This window comes from Gymnoscopelus braueri (assembly GCF_963280865.1).
Source record: "Gymnoscopelus braueri genome assembly, chromosome: 9".
NCBI lineage: Eukaryota > Metazoa > Chordata > Actinopteri > Myctophiformes > Myctophidae > Gymnoscopelus > Gymnoscopelus braueri.
Window position 1 is genome coordinate 50,217,008 of NC_137610.1, and position 14,142 is coordinate 50,231,149.

At 42.1% G+C, this 14,142-nt stretch overlaps 1 protein-coding gene across 1 annotated transcript in view; it reads right to left on the reverse strand.

Moving 5' to 3' along the window:
• Positions 1-12,745: 12,745 nt before the first annotated feature.
• Positions 12,746-14,142, reverse strand: part of LOC308092366 (uncharacterized protein) — a gene marked incomplete at both ends in the record, with an annotated part of 50,326 nt that continues 48,929 nt past the window's right edge. Inside the window, 2 exons of the mRNA XM_080438217.1 lie at positions 12,746-12,795; positions 12,970-13,002. Of these exons, the coding sequence (XP_080294343.1) occupies positions 12,746-12,795; positions 12,970-13,002 (83 nt within the window). The remainder of the gene's footprint in view (positions 12,796-12,969; positions 13,003-14,142) is intronic.

A 14,142-nucleotide genomic window follows, 5' to 3' on the forward strand; every position in this document is an offset into this window, starting at 1 on the left:
GGGAAGCTGCAGTGAATCTCAAGCAATAGACTCCTTTCACTGGAGCTCGAAAATAACCTATAAAACACACACACACACAGACGATCCACAAGCCCACAACGCGTCACATATCAACATGCTGTGAGCTTGTAGATCTGATATTTTTGAAGAGCGTTTGAACATTTTTGCCTGTTATGACACAGCAGAGTTAACCCTTCACATGCTATTAAGTTTTCACAGTTGTAAGTTGTGTCATTAGTTGGTGAGAGATATTTGATTGTGTAAATCTCATTAACATAATTAACTTAAAGGTCCAGTGAAATTACATTTTCGGTCATTTAAAAAAAAAAGTTTCAGTCTGTAACGGCCTCACAACCAATCAGAAGGTTCCACCCCTTCAGGCTATGGCACGGTGAGATCTCACCCACGTAGTGCGCAGTGCTAGTGTTGGCTAGCCTACAGGCGCATGCTGGCCAAGGGAGAGAGAGACGGCCACTGTGCAGAATGTTTGTTACCAAGTTGCTTATTTCTAACCTAAATTGTTTTCAGATACATATTTTAGTGTGCTGATTAAGTTTACAATGAATATTACATCGTCTGGACATCATCTTGAATGAGATTCAAAACGGAGTAGTTCTGTAATTAAAATCAGCTGTGTTTGAAGAACGTGAGCTATGGGAATCACACAGGTGAACGAAATAAAGATACATTTATATTCATAAAATTGTATCTATGTTATCACGCAGCACGTTTTCGTTTGCCACACCACTGGCAGCGATTTTTGAGTGTTTTTAGAAACCTTTGAAAAATCATGGAATATTTTCCGTGATCGCCGTCCTCGCGGCGATCACCTCATTACATGCACGAGGGTCTCGTAGAATCGGGGGGAAACAATTGTCCGGATGCGGTAATCCGTTGCATAGTTGTGGCCAGTTGAATGTGGCTTGTTTTTGCCATAATAAAGCAACAGGAACGGAGATAAAGCCATTTTTCCACAACAAATTAACAGGAGGTAAAGTAAGCTGTTTTTAGTTTTTTTTAAATGACGTTGTTTCCGGCTCTATCCTTTTCTGACAGGCTAGGAATCATTCATAGGTTAGCAAACAGCGCCATCTGGTGGAAAACCACTGAAAACACAAAAACTCATCAACTCGTCAGGGGCAGGCTGCGCCTTAGCAGAATCTGACGAGGGAACTAGTCTGTGGCAGGCAAAGAGTTAAGATTGGCTTTTTAGAGACTTTTGATATAAAAATACACACAAATTGGCATCTACTGTTAGGTATGCCCACACGATGACCACGGATATGCTCTAAAAGTGTGAAAAAACGTATTTTTCATTTCACCAGGTCTTTAATCACTTAATGTAAAGCTTGTTAACATAATTAACTTAATCACTTAATTAACTTAATCACTTAATGTAAAGCTCATTAACATAATTAACATCATTAACTTAGTCAACAACAGCCAAGAACCTTGGTGTTGTCCTGGACAGTCAGCTCTCATTGGCTGCAGGTACATGGACAGTTTTATTCGGAATGAATACACTTCTATTCCGAATGAATGAATGGATGAATTCATTCACAATAGAAATGCTCATGTAAACAATTGGAATAGAATATTCCATTCCAGTCTGACCCGAATGCATTTTCATTCGGGTTAGGAGGGGTGGTATATACCGTTTGACTCGGTATATACCAATCGGAATTGACCATATAAGCACTTTATTCCGAACGCTCCTGTCTGTTTGGAATACATGCATTCCTTTGCGCATGTCCGTGCTTAATAATGCTGTCAGAATTGTCCAAAAAACCAAAAAATCAAATTTCCAATTCGGCCATGGCTGGTGCTGAGAAGCGCTCGCTCCTGTGGGATAAAATGAATGATTCTATTCTATAGCGTCATTTAATAAGCCTGTAATGGTTAAGCCCAGACTTGTCCAGGAGAACGGGCGCTCCGAGGATTTCTGGCCTATAGGCTATATGGATCTTTTTCTAAACGGATATTTTAGTCCTCTGTTTTTAAAAAGAATCCCGGATTCCCTGGCCACATGACAAATATAAAAGAAATCCCTGTCCACACGTAAACGCAGAAACGCATTGATCAGCTAGCTGCAAGTTTCAGATTTTACATTTATTTTATATACGAGGGGCCGAATACATATACTTTTTTAATCACATGTTAAGGCCCAATACTGCAATAGCTGCATTATTTTAATAGCATACGTGAACAAAAATAAACGAAAACAACATTATTAGGGCGCAGCTACAGCGCAAACAGCTGAGTTTTACTTCATCAATTCATTCCACTAGAAGTTCAGGCCGCTGCGCGGCCCTCACATCTAGCGTGACGCGTCTTACACTTTGCATCGCAGATCCACCTTACAGCCAGCTCACAGTGTGAGCGAGAGTATTGTGTGAAAGTTGGGTGAAGTCGCTTATAATTGTCAGACATGGCAACACTGTGTTGAAAAGTACGGCAAATTCGCTTATAATCAGAGGACATGGCAACGCTGAGTGTCCTGTGCTCCCCTCTTTCCCTGTCCCTGTGTGTCTGTCCCCCTGTCTGTCCAATAAGGTTTGGTCCCACATAAAATTGCCTAGTTGGGTTCCACCTAGGCCCCAGGTAGAACCCACCTAAAGGCCACATGGGCATCCCAGTTGGGACCCACCTCGGTCCCATATAGACTTGCCTAGTTGGGGCCCACCTAGGGCCCAGGTAGAACCCACCTAAAGCCCACATGGGCAACCCAGTTGGGACCCACCTCGGTCCCACATAGAATTGCCTAGGTGGGGCCCACCTAAGGCTCAGGTAGAACCCACGTATAGCCCACACGGGCAAGCCCAAGTAGGCCCATATAGTTCAGCCCACCTTGAAACCATATGGGACCCATGTCAGCCCCACATAAATTGGCAAATTGGGGCCCACCTAGGGCCCAGGTAGAACCCACTTAAAGCCCACATGGGCAAACCAAGTTAGGACCCACCTCAGTCCCACATAGACTTGCCTAGTTGAGGCCCACCTAGGGCCCAGGTAGGACCCACGTATAGCCCACATGGCCAACCCAGTTAGGACCCACCTCGGTCCCACATAGAATTGCCTAGGTGGGACCCACCTAAGGGCCAGATAGAACCCACTTATATCCCACATGGGCATCCCAGTTGGGACCCAAGTGGATCCCGCTGACATTGCCGACATGGGGCCCATATGGTTTAGCCCACCTTGAAACCATATGGGACGCAGTGGGTAGCAAACTGGCTACCCACTGGGCTGGCTGGGTAGCGAACTGCCTTTTCCTGTGTTGTTGAAGGGGGCGGGTGGGGAGAGAGTCAGCGCGTTGAAGTCAAGGCACAGACTACTGTGTTGTTGACGGGCAGCGGATGCACGCTTATGAGAAACAACAAAAATAAAAGGTGGCAAAACAGTTGCGTGCATTAGCGCAAGATGAGGATAAAGGAAACATTCAGTCTAAATGTCCAGTTTGCTAATTGACAACTACCGTGTCAGATAATCCCCACAGCAAGAGAGTTAAAGAAGGAAAAACGTTTCAGTCATTATTCAGTCCGACTTCACTGTAGCCTATTAGCCTTTTCATAAATGATATTTGTTCTTAGGCTGTGCTGAAAGTGTATAATATGTAGAGAAATTTAAAGTTTCAAATACAATATATATATATATGTATATATATATAGATAGATAGATATGTATGTACACACACACACACGCACGCACGCACGCACGCACGCACACACACACACAGTGTGGAGGGGTGGAACCGTAATGTGCCACAGGAGGACGTGAGCGCGAAATGCAAGTAGTGTGTGTAACAGACATACATGCAGTGTGTAGAGCAATGTCCATAGGAAAGTCAATGTCCAGCAGTGTCTTTTGTTTCTCCAGCAGAGTTTCTAGTGTCTCTATCTCTGTCTGGAAGAGGTTGCACATGAACTCTTCAGCCGCACCGAGGCGCTCCAACACCAACAATCTGACAATAAGCTGCTTGACACAACAGCGCTGCTGTTTGTCCCAAACACACAATATCTCCTCTCCCACCGACATCATGTGTTCATTTATCGACAGCCGTACAGACTCCATTTGACACATTTTGCCTCGTTTATCCAGCTCTCACTGACTCTCCCCTAATATGACCGAAAGTATCTGAAAACCTAATGCAGCCTAACCGTGCGTCGCATGGGGCGGAGCTGCCATTACGTTAGTTACTGGAGTTACTGTGGAGCTACACATAGTTCTCCACAAGCCACACAAGCCCACAAAATACACCATGTACAATGTACTAATTGAGCAGCAATTATAATCAGAGGACATGGCAACGCTGAGTGTCCTGTGCTCCCCTCTTTCTCTGTCCCTGTGTGTCTGTCTGTCCCCCCCTGTCTGTCCAATAAGGTTTGGTCCCACATAAAATTGCCTAGTTGGGTTCCACCTAGGCCCCAGGTAGAACCCACCTAAAGGCCACATGGGCATCCCAGTTGGGACCCACCTCGGTCCCATATAGACTTGCCTAGTTGGGGCCCACCTAGGGCCCAGGTAGAACCCACCTAAAGCCCACATGGGCAACCCAGTTGGGACCCACCTCGGTCCCACATAGAATTGCCTAGGTGGGGCCCACCTAAGGCTCAGGTAGAACCCACGTATAGCCCACACGGGCAAGCCCAAGTAGGCCCATATAGTTCAGCCCACCTTGAAACCATATGGGACCCATGTCAGCCCCACATAAATTGGCAAATTGGGGCCCACCTAGGGCCCAGGTAGAACCCACTTAAAGCTTACATGGGCAAACCAAGTTAGCCACGACAACCACGTTAGCGTTAGCTACATGCTACGGTGAAAGTGCGGTAGCGTTAGCCACATGCTAACGGCTCATGTTAACACATTGAATGCCAAAAACGGTCCGGACCGTTTTTGAGGGTCCAAACGAGAAGTGCCGAAAACGGTCCGGACCGTTTTTGACCCAATTCTATTTTTATACATGTGGGCCACGTGGGGCGCTAAAACGAAACTTTGACATCACCCAAGCAGTTTCTGAGAAGAAGAGGCTGGATGAGGCTCCATGTCAAAAATCCTTCCGGTCGGCGTTTTCAATGTTATCTCCTTGATTAAAAGCTTAATATCTCCATTTATTTTTAATGTGGTGGAAACGAGCCGTTTTCGATCGGCGATCACGCTGCAATGGAGGGTCGCGTTGGAAATATTATTGTTCCAGGCGTTAGTCGGGACCCTCCGCCGTCTCGCACGCACGCTTTGTTTACATGCATTTCCGCGTCGGGGCTTCTCACAGCACGAAATGTATAACGCAAGTGGATGGAAGAAATGCTGGCACTCAACGTATAATATTTTAATAAACCTCTGGCACCCAATGTGTTAAGCACCCCTGGGCACTAATCATTAAAATACAACGAACGCTATCACAGTAGTGGACATAAACATTCGTTACATTAGTAGCAGGCTGCAGTGACCTAAAAGTCTTGACAATATGAATGACAGGGCGATTCATTAGAGAAATGAGGGTGATTGTGCTATCCAGCTCAGCTCGCCCAACTATCACAGAGCCCTGCCGTTACTGCGTCTGACTGTGAGTGATGTCAGCAGCGAGCTGTGCCTGATGCTGCTGTCTGGAAACTGGCCTCAGCATGACACGACCAATGAGAGTTAGTGCTGTCGTTGTTGCTAAGATACGGTGTGTGGCACATAGTGTCTCTGCCCCATAGCCTGTAGATCTCTCACACATGATTGGCGTAGCCTGTGTTGCCAGGTCTGCCTTTTGTATAAGCGCTTTTGGGCTTATTTGGGCGCGCTTTTGGGGCTTGTTTGCATAGACCACTGCAGCGCTTGTTTCTTGCCCGTTTCACGGATGTGGCAACGAAGGTGCTCAGTTTTTGTCGCAGATGATAATGATTGGCTGTTAAAAGAACCATCCGGAAGTAAATTGCGAGCTGGCGAAGTGATTTGCATAAGTATTGGGGCATAATGCGTTTGATATTAATTGTACATGCTGCAAGTACAGTAACGGTATGGGAGGCAGGTATGCTGGGAGGCAGAATATTGAGGATTTTTTGTGAAAAGTTTGGAGTTAGTTGGGCCATGTGTCTGCGTGGATTGATTGATTGAAATTATTATTAGGCAAAGGAATGTAAAACAACACAATTTATAATACTTTTGACTAAAAGGTCCGACCAAAAAAGTCCTTGCGGACTTGTTTCCGTTGGGGTCCTTGAATAAATTTCATATAGTAGCAACCAAACAGTTCAAATCAACATAAAAAACAGAGAAAAAATACCACTATGTACAAAAAAAAGCATCATGAAAAAAGGGGAGGGGGGTCGTCTGTCTACAGGGAAACTGGTACTACCTCCTCTTATGGCCTCCAGAAAGATGAGTTTTTAGGGCTGTTTTGAATGAACTGCATTTTTTTGAGGGATGGGGTTAGGCTATTCCATACCTTGGTGGCCGTGCTGTAGAAGGAGAATTTGCCCATGTTTGTTTTATGGGTGGGTGGTACCAGATTGTTGTTTACGCTCCCTCTAGTTTCGTGACTGTGGGTGTCACTAACTTTTTGGAGGTATTTTGACAGATAAGCGGGTATAGGGGGCATTTCGGGCAAATCTGCATTTACAATTTTGAAGACCAGTCCCATTTTTTGTTGTTTAACCCTGTCTTCCACCCTGAGCCAGCCTAGGCTGGCAAAGTGAGTGGGAGAGAGGTGGGTCATGGGCCCCAGTCCGAGAAGTAGTCGAATCAGTTTGTTTTGTTTGGTTTGGTTTGTTTTTTGGAGACCCTCCACATGCAATCATGTGGACTCCATGAGTGGTGCTTGTCAATTATTGTGGCAGGATGGGCAGCCGGAACGGTCGTCCCAAAACACCCCGCCCCACGCACCTTTTGAGCAGGCCATCCGCGGCCGCTCCATGGTCGCTGGATTTTGACCCGGGGCGATTGTGTTTTAGGACGACAGACCTCGCATTCAACCCGTGTGCGCTACTCGGCGCAGAAAGAGGGGTTTCGTCACAGTGAATGAGTTACAGCATGTTTCAAAGCCTTTTCATAATAATACAAGAAAAACGTGACATTTGGCATAATGAGTAGCCTATACTTTCTACTTTAAGTATATTTTGATGCCAATACTTTTGTACTTGTACCATAAATGAGCGTGCCTTGTTTCATAGACTGTAAGTGTTGCTCTCTCTCTCTCTACATTTATTATTATGATGACCATGAGCGGTCCGGTGTTTATGTATTATTATTTATTCTGCTACTTTCGCATTAAAATGGTGATAACAAAGGAATGCAGGCTTGCACCACATTACAACGCTGCCTGGCCAGGAGTCGGTGCGTTGCTTCCCGGCCTGCCTACGACTGCCGCGGAGGCACAAGGGGGCAATTGCCCCCCATGCCCACCAGGGGAAGCTCCGTCCCGGGTAGTGGAGCCGGCCGGCCCCTGGACTGGTCCATGCCCACCACTTTGCGCATGTCAAAAGTTATATTCCGAATGAATGCTTTGGGTCATGTAAACAAAGAATACTTTTATTCAGGTTCCATGTAAACAGGTGAGTGGAATGATGTCCATGTAACAGCAGCCACTCAAGAGCCACATCACAGCGGTCACTCGATCCTGTAGGTTTACACTCTATAACATTCGAAGGATCAGACCCTTCCTCACCGAGGAGTCAGCCCAGCTCCTTATCCAGACATCAATCTACTCAGGCATTTGTGAGCCCCCCAGACCGTTGTTAAGTTGCTTGATTTAGTATTTAGATATTTGATAATCATTTTATCAGACACGCCCCCTTCCTATACAAACCCATTATAACTTCAAACTCCATTTTTAACCTGTTAGATTTATCAAAAACACCCGTCCTTGGTTCTGCTGACTCACCCTGCCCTCCTAATACGTGAGGGGGCCGTGTTTTTTCGATTACTTTTTTCATTTATTTTATTTCATTTTTTTATTGTATTTAATTGTTTTCATTTTCCAAAAAATAAATTAAAAATAAATTAAAAAGGTTATCGAAAAAACACGGCCCCCTCGCGTATCAGCAGAACCAAGGACGGGTATTTTTGATGAATCTAACATGTTAAAAATGGAGTTTGAAGTTATAATGGGTTTGTATAGGAAGGGGGCGTGTCTGATAAAATGAATATCAAATATCTAAATACTGAATCAAGAAACTTAAAAACGGTCTGGGGGGCTCACAAAAGCCTGAGTAGACGATAAAATGACCAAAAGTTTTTTTGAAAGTGAAATATCCCTTTAAGCCTCTACAAATGATCCAGAATGCAGCAGCACGCTTGGTCTTCAACCAGCCAAAATGTTCACATGTCTCCCTCCTTCCCCGCTCCCTCCATTGGCTCCCAGTTACTGCCCGCACAGAGTACAAAACACTGAGCTGACGTTGGCCTTCAAAGCAACCAAAGGTATGGCACCCATATATCTTCAAAGCCTGATCCAACCCTACAACCCCTCCCTCTCTCTCAGATCAGCTAACACAGGGAAGCTGTCAGAACCTTCTTTAAAACATCCGGGACAACGCACCACATTTCCCAGACTCTTCTCCCTTCTGGCTCCCAAACTATGGAACGAATTCCCCATTGCAATTAGAACTGCAGACTGCCGTAATCTGAAGACTGACCTCTTCAGACTCCACCTCAGCCCGTAGCACTTGCCCTAGCCTTGACGACCTTACAGGCTTATGCAAAGGCTAAAATGTAACTTATATAGCATGTTATGTAGACAGATGCCACGTCATTGTTGACCTGGCATCCTATAGTGCATAGTTTCAATGTACAGGCTGATGATAGGTTCTTGGGTTTACGTATGTATTAGTTGTTATTGTCTCCGCGGCCGAAAGGCATGGCGAGAGTATGTTTTGCCCCCTGTCCGTCCGTCCGTCCGTCCGTGTGTGTGTGTCCGTCCGTCTGTGACCAGCTAATCTCCGGCACCGTTGGCTTGATCGCAGCGAAACTGTGCGCACACACTCCCTGGATGCCAATTCAGAACCTCTCTCCCAAATTGTTCTCATGGGCCTTTTATAGCACCACCAGGAGGCCAATTTGTGCAAAACATATTTTCTTACAGTACTCCTACAGGTTTTGTCCAAAAATCACGCAAATCGGTATACAGTATCTCTAGAGTCATTAAACAAAACAGGTCTTTCGGATTTTTCATATTCCATCCTGATTGGCTAAAAATATCTTCCAAAGTTTGCAGGAGTGCTCTGTTTTGTACAAAATGCCTCAAATCATGAACGCAGTATGCAATTTCTGTGAAATTTTGCACGCACATTCCCATTAGGCCGAGGAAGAAATGCCATTTGAAAATGTTCTAATCAGCCTCATGGTGGCGCTATAACAGGCCGATTCGTGTTTTTACCTATAACTGCACCGATCTGTGTAAAACTTTGTATGCACACTCCCTAGAGGTCAAGGAAAAACCTTTGCCCTGCATTTTTCACATCTGCCTTTTATAGCGCCACCAGGAGGCCGACTTATGTAAAACAATTTTTTTTATACTACTCCTTCCCATTTTATCCAAATTTCACGCAAATCGGTACACATGATCTCTATAGTCATGTGATGAAGACGAATGTGTTTGATTTTTCATATTCCATCCTGATTGGCTAAGATTGACATCTAAAGTTTGCATTAGTGGCTTGTTTTGAACAAAATTCCGCATATCATGAACGCACCGTCCGATTGCGGTCAAACTTTGCACGCACATCCACACTATGTTGAGGAACAAATACCATCTTTTTAACATTATAGGGCCACCAGCAGGTCTAATTGAGCAAAACAAATGCTTTTAACAAAAAGCCTCAAATCATGAATGCAGTCAGTGTCCGATTACCGTGCAAGGCCTAAGAAGAAATGGCACCCTTTTCACATTGGCCTATAATAGCACCACCAGGAGGCCACAATAACCTACCAGACCTGGCGGAGACCTGTGTCCCGAGGAGCACTTTTTCTAGTTAGATTATTGGTTTACTTATGTATTACTTTATTATTAGATTACTATTTCTATGCATTTGATGTATTATCTTGTGTTGTCCATGCTTACTGTAAATCGCTCTGGATTAAGAGCGTCTGCTAAATGCCTAAATTGTAAATTGTAATGTAAATCGCATTAACATAATTAACTTAATATAACTTAATATAACTTAATATAACTTAATATTAATTTAAAGGTCATTAACACAATTACCTTAATCACCACCTACCTGTAGATGTATTGTAGGCGTTGCCGATGTTAGTGAAGACCTTCTTATAAACCAGAGTGGTTGTAGAACTAAATGGTCCAACATATCCATCATTACTCAACCCAGCAGAGAAGGCCACCTTTGGTTGGTCTGTCAACACAGGAGCATTATCACATTATTGATATTGTTATAAAAGCATATATTAGACTATTAATCATCTTATTATTTATATGATTATAAAGTTGTTGTCGTATGTTTTCATAAATTAGTGCACTACTTATACAAGAGTGTCAAAAATAGCAGATCTACAAGCTCACAACGTGTCGCATTGCAACGTGTTGTGAGCTTGTAGATCTGCTATTTTCACTATTTTAGAATGTTTTTAAAATCATAATAAAAAAGGAATGATTTTGGAAAAACAAGGTTTTCACCTGACAGCAACGATAAAATATATTTTATTATTTATTATCACTTTATTTATATAATTATAAAAGCATTTATTATATTATTGATTATTACATTATTTATATATCATTACAACATATCGTTGTTGTCGGGCAGACACCTCACATCTCCATGTTTAGACTTTTTATGATTTTGTGAATGAATGCCTTACTTCATCATACAAGAGTGTTGCACAAAAATAGTGAAAATAGCAGATCTACAAACTCTTTGTAGATCCGTTATTTTATTTTAATGTTTAAAAAAAAAAGAAAAAAAAAAGGAATGGTTTTGGACATATAAATGCAATAACTGTCCATATGACCATATATAGCAGTGGTTCTCAAACGTTTTGTGTCAAGGACCCCCAAATAGATATGTATAGCCATCTGATTTGTGCCAGGGACCCCCCAGAAGAGATGATTAACGTTAAAAACATTTTAACATTTTAAAAATAGCAGATATATAAGCTCACAGCACGGCACGATGTGACGCGCCATGAGCTTGTATATCTGCTATTTTTGAATAGCCAACATATAAATGGATAAAGTGGTTGAAATGATTGTGATGCTATATTAACTACTTCTGCTGGGGACACCCTAGAACCCCCTCAAGGACCCCTGGGGGTCCCTGGACCCCACTCTGAGAACCACTTATATATAGGAATATGCCCACTATTTGTGGACTTTTGTCGTTGTTTTTGTTTGTACTTGTAATGTTTGAAATGCAAATTGATTCATGAATTAATAAGTGCTTAACACATTGGGTGCCAGAGGTTTATTAAAATATTATACTTTGAGTGCCAGGACTTTTTAAACATTTTGAACCTTTTTCAAGTAGTCACAAAATATTTTCAGTGATCACCGTCCTCACGGTGATCCCCTCATTACACACATACAGGTCTCGTACAATCGGGGGGAAAAAATTTAAAACATTCGGAAATCCATTCCATAGTTGCAGCCAGTTGAAAATAGTTAAATTAACATTGTAAAAAAAAAAAGTGCACAGGAGCCGAGATACAGGTTTTTGAAGTCATAAGTTAACCAGGAGGTGGATTGGAGTCTAAATCTTGTAGGAGTGATATTTCCTGTTGCTGTGAAGGAAAAAAAAAAAAAAAATTAAAAAAAAAAAAAAAAAAAAAAAAAAGTAATTTTTTTTTTTTTTTTTTCAAAAACCGTATATATACGGTTTTGGCACTCAACGTTAGTATGCGCAAAACCGTATATATACGGTTTTGGCACCCAATGTGTGCTTAAAATGAGTAAAAATACGAAAAAGTTGTTAAAATTAGTCAAAATACTTTGAAGTAGGCCTTGAAGTACTTAGAATGAGGGGAAACTTCTTAAAAGTTTATAACATGAGCACAAATTCTTAAAAGTACGTAAAACGAGTAAAAACACTCTGAAGTCTATTACTACTGTATTTGAGTTAAAGTACTTACAAGTAATCAAAGGGAGTTAAAAGACTTAGCGAGCGGCAGGCACACTTAAGATTTCTTAGAAATGTTGTTAGTTACCTTTGATTTTTATCTTCAAGGGCCCTCCATGTTGGTCTGAAGGTCTTGGACAAGAAGGCAGTTCAGAAGACAAGAACATTTAAAAATGAATAGATACCAGTGAAGTTGCCTTTTTCCCTTAAGGCTGCAGCCAACTATACAAAGAACAATGATGTGTTCTGTATGGACAACTCAGTACAAATCTACATAGGAATTACAATAATACATTAAGAGGCTAGAGATGAGTATCTGTGGTGTTCTGATAGACAATTATATCAGTATTATCTAGAAAGAAAAGTAAAAGTAAGTGGGGTAGCTGATATATTGCACTTTACCTTAGCTCTAGGTATACTCTTAGTTGCTTGTTTTAGAAGAGAATGCACTTAAGACTTCTGGTGATTAGTAGTTTCGTTCCCTACCGATGTTGAATGCTCTTATTGTAAGTCGCTTTGGATAAAAGTGTCGGCTAAATGACTAATGTAATGTATCTACAATGGAAGTTATACTTGAGAAATTATAATTTTCCTCACTTCAAAGGAGAAGCAGTTAATTGAAGGATAAAGTGAGTACAAGTTAGAACATTTAATTACTAAACATGAAAGTTATAATACCTGCATTGTGTCTCTCAGTTGGCGTTGAGCCTCATTTCTAGGGTGGACAGCTGAGCAAGGAGGGCTGAAATCATCCCAGTATTAGCATTAAATCGATCATAAATACTCATGCAGTTTACATTTAAACATAACATAGATTTGACTGGTTAATTATTTGAACCAAATCTTTAAGCTTTCCCTTGTCAATTACGTGGATCAAATATAATTATCTATTTTGAATATAATATGTTTAAATTACCTTCTTCCATCTTGGCGCTGGCCTTGACAGACACTGCAGAAAATTGTCACAGAAAAAGTTACAACAACTGTAAAACATAAATAAATAAAAACATCTCAGCCTTTAGTTGTACAAGTTGAACTCCAAAATCTTAGCCTGGCTCCAGCTCCTGAATCGTTAGCCACGCCCATTTAAAAACAATGTGTGTCAGGGTTACTATATCTATTTCATATATCATAAACCAGGTACAGTATGTAGCCTACATGAGGTTAGAAATATGAACTAAGAGGACGTGACGGTTTCTATAGACCCGTTTGAAGCCTGTAGTTCAGGGAATTCAAATCCACCATCTTGGATTTCCGGTTGTGAATAATTGAATGCTATTGGGTAGAAGGGGGAGCGAGGGCGGGTCACTTAGTAGAACCAGTAGAAGCATACCCGTCTTTATAATTCATTTGAAAATTAATGGTAGCCTAATTTACAAAAACACATATCATAATAATTAAAAGAAGACTTTAAACTAGCGACTGAAAACACAAAGTATTTATTTGTTATTGTTTTTTTTTGCTTGACAGACAGACAGACAGACAGACAGACAGGACAGACAGACAGACAGACAGACCATACAGTATGGTTCTGCACAGGCTTAAGAAACTGCTTTTTTTCACTTTATGGGAGAAAACTGAAGACAAAAGATTACAAAAATAAATACAAATAAATACAGTAAAATATAAATAATTTAAAGGGCCGCAGCATGACAATCTAAAGGGCAAGACCCCTATGGTCTGTTTTACAAGCCAGTATTGTAGTGCACATGGCTTATGTTTCATTATTAGTATTGTACTGCACATGGCTTATGAAACAATGCTCATATTTTGACACTACTTGCTTTTTTTCCCACGTTATGGGAGAAAACTGATGACGAAAAGATAAAATAAGAGAGAAGTGACCAAGTTACAGAAGTGGTAAATTTTATCATCAACCTTCTGTTGAAATGTGTGTACGCAGTAGATCATATCTCACACTAAGTGTATGTGTGTGTGTGTGTGTGTGTGTGTGTGTGTGTGTGTGTGTGTGTGTGCGTGCGTGCGTGCGTGCGTGCGTGCGTGCGTGCGTGCGTGCGTGCGTGCGTGCGTGCGTGCGTGCGTGCGTGGGTGGGGTGGGTCGTGTACGTGCGTGCGTTAATTAATTTGG